This window comes from Hemibagrus wyckioides, linkage group LG23 (assembly GCF_019097595.1).
Source record: "Hemibagrus wyckioides isolate EC202008001 linkage group LG23, SWU_Hwy_1.0, whole genome shotgun sequence".
Lineage (NCBI taxonomy): Eukaryota > Metazoa > Chordata > Actinopteri > Siluriformes > Bagridae > Hemibagrus > Hemibagrus wyckioides.
In genome coordinates this window covers 2,472,744-2,479,983 of record NC_080732.1, presented here as the reverse complement: position 1 = coordinate 2,479,983, position 7,240 = coordinate 2,472,744, and the positions used below count along the sequence as shown (strand labels likewise).

Below are 7,240 nucleotides of genomic sequence, written 5' to 3'. Positions count from 1 at the left end.
CTCAGTAACAGCTCTGTAATTCAGTATATAATGGCACCCGTGCTGCAGGAGAAGAAGCTCTGAGGAGCCGGTGGCTGCTGTTTGACCGTCCTGGCTCATCTCATCTCATTAGCGCTGTTTGATTGGGCATGAAGGTGTTCCTCCGTTCTGCCATCGCAAGATGAAGAGCGAGCCTCGGGCCCTCAGCTGTCTGTGAGGAGGTTCTGCTCTGCTGCCTGGCCAAAAGAACTATCCTTTACACCCTGAGCTGCAGAGATGAGAATGATCACACTGATGCATTAATACCTTTAACGTGTGCTTACGTGTTAAAAATGAAGGAAATTACATAATATAGTAAAGTAGAGAAACTCTTACAACTTAGAACTTAGAACTTTCCATCTGAGAGACTGTGTGTGTGTGTGTGTGTGTGTGTTCGCTCCCTGACCTATGATCCACAGTAAAAAGCTTTCTTTGGATAGTTAATGGTTCTTCTCTCCGTATAACGGTTCTTCCTGGAAGTTTCTGTAGAGTGATGCCATAGAAGAAGCATTTTTGGTTCCTTAAAGAAGCTTTTGGTCCTTAATTCTTAACCATTGTTGTTGTTGTTGTTTTACTTTTAACTTTGACCTTCTTACAAAAGTGTCCTTTAGATTTTATAGGGTTGTTAGTGTTCTCAGTGGGTTCTATCTGGAGCTTTTTCTACATAGCTCTACATAGGAGCTTTAAGGGCTCCTATTAAGACACAGATACAGATTAAAGAAAAAAAACAAACAAATGTGTGTCGATATGAGGAAGTATTTATGTGGTGATGTATGGAAGGAGTCTCCAGTGTCAGCGTTTTGGAACAGTCAGGAAATCTTTGGGATTTTGCTCGTATTTTGTCTTTGTATTGAAAAAAGTGAGAGAGAAAAAGAGAGACTGTTGAGGGAATGACTGTTTACACCGATCAGCCATAAGATTATGACCAAGGTGACCAGGTGAAGTGAATAACACTGATGATCTCCTCATCATGGCACCTGTTAGTGGGTGGGATATATTAGGCAGCAGGTGAACATTTTGTCCTCAAAGTTGATGTTAGAAGCAGGAAAAATGGACAAGCGTAAGGATTTGAGCGAGTTTGATGAAGGGCCAAATTGTGATGGCTAGACCACTGGATCAGAGCATCTCCAAAACTGCAGCTCTTGTGGGGTGTTCCCGCTCTGCAGTGGTCAGAATCTATCAAAAGTGGGACCAAGGAAGGAACAGTGGTGACCCGGCGACAGGGTCATGGGCGGTCGAGGCTCACTGAAGGCTGGACCGTGTGATCCGATCCAACAGATGAGCTACTGTTGCTGAAATTGCTGAAGAAGTTAATGCTGGTTCTGATAGAAAGGGGTCAGAATACACAGTGCATCACAGTTTGTTGCATATAGGGCTGCATAGCCACAGACCAGTCAGAGTTCCTGTGTTGACCCTTGTGCGCCACCAAAACGCCAACAATAGGCATGTGAGCATTAGAACTGGACCACGGAGCAATGGAAGAAAGTGGCCTGGTCTAATAAATCACGATTCATCACATTTGGCAGCAAAATGGGGACCAACACCATATCAGGCAGGTGGTCATAATGTTATGGCTGATTGGTGTACATCTGCTACAGCTTGTACTCACTTGCATCTTGGACGTTCCAGAATGTTAAATGTAACTATAAATGAATAAAAGAAATACAATATGCTATTCTTTAATACATTTTAAAAAATGGTTTAAGAGACACGTCAGAACCTGATGTTCATGGTTGAAGCAGCAATTTAGTGGTTGATTATTTTCCTCTAGAAACACAGCCTTCGAGTGTGCCTTATATAAAATAAGAGCTAGTTTAAGTGCTTCGGGAAGAGGTAGGTCTTCATATGGCGTTTGAAGACGGTCAGTGACTCGGCTGTTCGGACATCTAGAGGAAGTTCTTTCCATCACCTCAGTGCCAGAACAGAGAAAAGTCTAGATGTATACCTACCTCTTACCCTGAGAGACAGTGTGACTAGACGGGCAGTGCTAGAGGATCTGAGGGAGTGTGGTGCAGTGCGAGGAGTAATAAATAAACAGACTGCCGATTCTAGTGTATTCTATTAAGCACGAAGCACTTAAAGATTTTTTTTATTTATGTCAAGGCTGAAGTGTGTTCATTAAAGGACGTGACTTTCTGGTAAATGTGGCCACTTGGTGGCGATCCAAGCACATACATTCATCAGCGCCACTCATCCTTAAGGCTCAGTGAGGCTCTTCAGGTACTCTTCAGATACACCATAAGTTTTGGGACATCTGCCTTCACATGCATATAACAGTTACATAGCTATAACAGCTTCAACTCTTCTGGGAAGGCTTTCCACAAGGTTTAGGAGTGTGTTTATGGGAATTTTTGACCATTCCTCTCTAGAAGCGCATTTGTGAGGTCAGGAACTGATGTTGTGATGACGAGAAGGTCTGGCTCACAGTCTCCACTCTAATTCATAACAAAGGTGTTCTATGGGGTTGAGGTCAGGACTCTGTGAAGTTCCTCCACACCAAACTCGCTCATCCATGTCTTTATGGACCTTGCTTTGGTCACTGATGTGCAGTCATGTTGGAACAGGAAGGGGTCATCCCCAAACTGTTCCCATGAAATTGTCCAAAATGTCTTGGTATGAAGCTGAAGCATTAAGAGTTCCTTTCACTGGAACTAAGGGGCCGAGCCCAACCCAACATTTGATTCGAATGTAGCTCCAATGTAGATCGATTGATTAACATGAGTCAAAGTTCACACTTGTTATTTTTTCTTTTAAAAAGAAAAACGAAGGAAGCACATGACCAAGTGCGAAAAAATGAAACTGGACTGTAAAGCGACGCTCCAAATGTCAGTATGAGTAAGCAAAACAAACCGAGCAGAGCCGAGTCATCTGTCAAGCTGTGACACATCTCTCTCAAAATAGAGCCCAGATCTTCCTCCACCAAACAGAAACCTTCAGTGTTAATGGAATAAACGGTATTTATGCTAATTTACCCTTTAGTCCAGCAGATGAAGGAGTGTCAGGTGTTGATTTTTGTCTATGACCAAGGAGCTTAAGCAAGCTAATAAAAGTTTCTTCATCACATCCAGAAAGGAATAAAACACTTCATGACGTGTCACTGTGGGAAAATTATCAACAACACTGTGAAGCTGAGCTACTGATATCATCCCAGAGCAGATTATTTCACATAGCTAACACATCATAAAGTGTTTTTTTCCCTTTTATCCCACAGCAATTTAAAGAACAACAAACTTTTATCCATTTAAAGTTATAATGTCTGCAAAAAGCAAGTCAGCTCCGTTATAGCAGCTGTAAACAACAGTTCCCGAACCAGCTTCTGTTTTTTTTCCCTCTCTAGATGTGAATAAGACCCAAAAAATCAAGCAAACATCTACTTAAGGAACCATGTCAGTGAATGAGCTGTTGCTATAGAAACGCTAATATGGCGCATTAATATAAAACTGTGATTTGTAACTGCACTACAGTCACTACTGAGCTGCTGTAATAGAGAATTAATCAACAAACTTCTGACTAATCAGATGACGTGTAAACGTGTAGAAAAAAACGCGATATAGGTGGACAGCTTGGACAAACGGACTAAATGTTTTCCATTTTTAATCATCTGACCCTCTAACAGATTGGCTTTAGCTTGAGAAGGAATGGAAATTAAAAATCAAGTGATTACTGAATTATTTATTAATGTTATTAACAAGGATGATGGCAGCCATATGAAGATCTGGTGAATATTTTTGGGTGAAATAACATCAGGCTAATCATCACATCACATCTGAAATGTCTGACGTGAATATTAGATCAGTTTCATTTATTCCTTTGTGCAGACATTTTTAAGATCATTTAAGGAACATAAACACTAAAATAAATGGCTGAAGTCAAATAAAATGAACTGAGACGCATTTAAAAACTACAGAGCCTCAAGATCCCTTTAAAATCTCTCCTAAACTTGTGTAATGAGAGACAGAGAGCACAGCCCCTGTTCACTAGCGTTTAATTCCATTACTTAAAACATTAACCTGATTGGGTGCATGTTCTCCAGGCCAATCATCGTTATATTAATAAGCAGCCACGTGTTGCCAGGTCCTGATTTTTTTTTTTCATTTTGGCACTTTGTTTTATTTTTGACATGCAGACTAAACTGGGGTTAAAATAGGTTTGCGTTTAGGTTTAATCTGGGATTAAATACGCGTCATGTGTTTACTGATATTGACCGATCATTAAACATTAAAATGGAAGTGAAGCCGAAGCGTTTTAAAATCACCGTTGAATTAGAAATCTCTGCTCAAATCTGGCAACCCGGAACTCGCATGGAGATAATGATGTAAAGACCCACTCCCCCTTGTGATGCTGATGATGCTGATGATGATCGGTGGAGATCTGAGGGGGGGTTAAGGTGGATGTGGACACACAGGAGCGCATTTAGGAGGAGTCTCCACTTCCTCGCGTCTCACTTTTGATGAAGTGAAGATTCGCGCTTCACATGACACACACGTAAGAGAACAAGATTGCGCGTCTGAGTTCAGTCTGCGGGGATAAAAAAAAGAGCAATAAACTATGGACAGAAGGACGAACTTTGGGGACGTTTTACACAAAACCCTGAGCGTCTCGGGGAAAAAGATGGACTCGTTGCGCGCTCCGGGTTCCGAGGCACCGTGCAGAGAGCGCCAGTCGCCGCTCAGAGCTTTCGATCCGTCCGACTCGGACCCACTTCAGGCTGTCGGAGGAGGAGTGGGGTCTCTCGGTCTCGCTGGTGGATCCATGCGGGCGCCGTACGGCGTTGGAGGCGAAGGCGCGAGCGGACAGAGCAGCGGCGGAGAGCAGAGCCCGGACGACGACAGCGACGGCCGGTGCGAGATGATGCTCCTGGCGACGGCTCGAGACGCGAGGACGACTTCATCAGCGGCGGGTGGGTCGAGCGCAAAGTGCGAAACGGGAAAGAAGAACCGCGAGCAGAAGATGCTGCGGCTGAACATCAACGCGCGCGAGCGGAGACGGATGCACGACCTGAACGACGCGCTGGACGAGCTGCGAGCGGTCATCCCTTATGCGCACAGCCCGTCCGTGCGCAAGCTCTCCAAGATCGCCACGCTGCTCCTCGCCAAGAACTACATCCTCATGCAGGCGCAGGCGCTGGAGGAGATGAGACGGCTCGTGTCGTACCTGAACCAGGGCCAGCCCGTGTCGCTTGCACCGAGCCTGAGCGCGTACGAGCAGTCGCCCGGGTACCCCGCATTCCCCACCGGAGCCGCCGCGGCCTCCTCGTGCCCTGACAAATGTGCCCTTTTCAACAGCGTCACCTCCAGTCTGTGTAAACAGTGTACCGACAAGCCTTAAAACACACACACACATACACACACACACACACACACACACACCTTCTGTGAGACTGAAACTGAAACGCCTGTAGGCTGCATTTCTTCATATATCCAAGAACGGATAGAAAAGAATTCTCAACTTTTCTTACATCGCCTAGGATTTCAGCAGATGTGCCGCAGATCCAGCAGTTTGTTCGTTTCTTTTCTTTTTTCTTTCTTTTAGATATCTCTGATATCTCTCTGTGTGTGAAGTGTGTGCGCGTGGCGTGTTTGCGCGCGCCTGTATGTATGTAAATATAAAAGTGAGTAAGTGCTGGTGCGAGTGAACGAAAAGCAAAACAAAAGTCTATGTGTGAGTGTTGAGAATGGACACTTTATGGAAATATGGACCCTAAATATGGACACAGTGAGCTGTTCCGACCTGGCAACATGTGAGCATTACTTTTCCTTTGCCTGCCTCCTTTTATTTTGGGATCTCTTGCTTAATAGTTGCAATAATAATAATAATAATAATAATAATAATAATAATAATCTATGCTATTTCGGTTAGGAATTTCGCCTCCATGTTTGCGTTTGGTGATAAATAACAAGTAGCATTTATGACTTGGGAAAGCAAAGGAATGGAAATGATGGACTTTTCTTTGTCACAGCTGATTTCTAACCTTCCCTCTGCAGCCTTGTTTGAGTCGCTGAAGTTGACTTTGGTTTGAATTTCCAGGTTCGCATGCGTGATTGAAGTGTGTTCGCTGTACACCTGGCTTTTATTTCTTTTCCCTTTCTGGTGTATTCTTTTCTCCCACTCTCATGCAGCAGGCTGTGAATGAGATTTCGGCTTGGGCTTGTTGTCAGGTCATCATGGTGAGCACTGCAGATACATCCGGTTCACTTTGACTATACACAGGGCCATTTGTATATGTTGATGTCCTGGAAAAAAAAGAAGCTTTATTAAAATATTTTGATCAAACTTATACTTTTTCGCCTGCTTGTTTGTTGTGAAAGAGTTTGTGTGTGAAGAGATTGAGCGGCTGCTTGGTCAGATATTTGTTTAGGTCAGTTAAAGAGTCTTTGACAAAACAAGTCGCAAAAAAAAATTTAATATGGAGATTATACATGTAAAAAAAAATCCGTATTAAAGAAGACATAACGGATAAATGTGGGGGCTTCTCGACGATCATAAGAGAAGGAGCCTAATTATAATGATTGAAACAATTTCCATGACGGTGTGTGTGTGTGTGTGTGTGTGTCATGTGTTAATTGGAAAACAACGAAGTAGGAAAACTGTCGAGTGCAATCCTTTAATGAAACGTGTCGTTAAAGCAATTAAAACCTTGCGCAGGTGATTAGGGAATGTAATTATTCACTGGTTTAATTGGGTGTGTTTAATCACGACATCACCGCTCCAGCTCTCAAGTCCGACTCTGTGTGTCAGCGGCCATGGGGACGAGTTAATATATATATATATATATATATATATATATATATATATATATATATATATATATATATATATATACGAAAAAAAGGATTGAAAAATAATAATAGAGAAAGCTCAATCCATTTTATTTTACATTTTTAATTCAAATTAAAATTAAAAATTTGCTTCAATGAAAATATCAACCTGGATAAATAATTCGTTTTATTATTATTATTATTCTTATTAGCGGATTTATTTTATATCTATAGGTTCAGAATAAATTGCTAAAATAAAACTGTTCATTTTATCTCGGTTCAAAACAAATAAATAAACAAACAAAAACAACAAAAAAACCCAGCATCATCTGGTAGCTACACACAAGATCACACAAAATAGATTTAAATGAAACACTGTTTTCTGCGTCAATATTAGCTTTATAGGGCTCAGTCTAACTGTATAATCTAATTCATGAATTTATAGATTTAGATATTTCTAAGGC

General features: G+C 42.1%; 1 protein-coding gene across 1 annotated transcript; it reads left to right on the top strand.

Annotated features, from left to right (window-relative positions):
• The first annotated feature begins 4,255 nt into the window (after positions 1–4,255).
• Positions 4,256–6,295, top strand: bhlhe22 (basic helix-loop-helix family, member e22). The gene has a single exon (XM_058376796.1). It carries the CDS (start codon positions 4,567–4,569, stop codon positions 5,344–5,346), a length of 780 nt encoding a protein of 259 aa, XP_058232779.1. The 5' UTR covers positions 4,256–4,566; the 3' UTR covers positions 5,347–6,295.
• Positions 6,296–7,240: the final 945 nt, after the last annotated feature.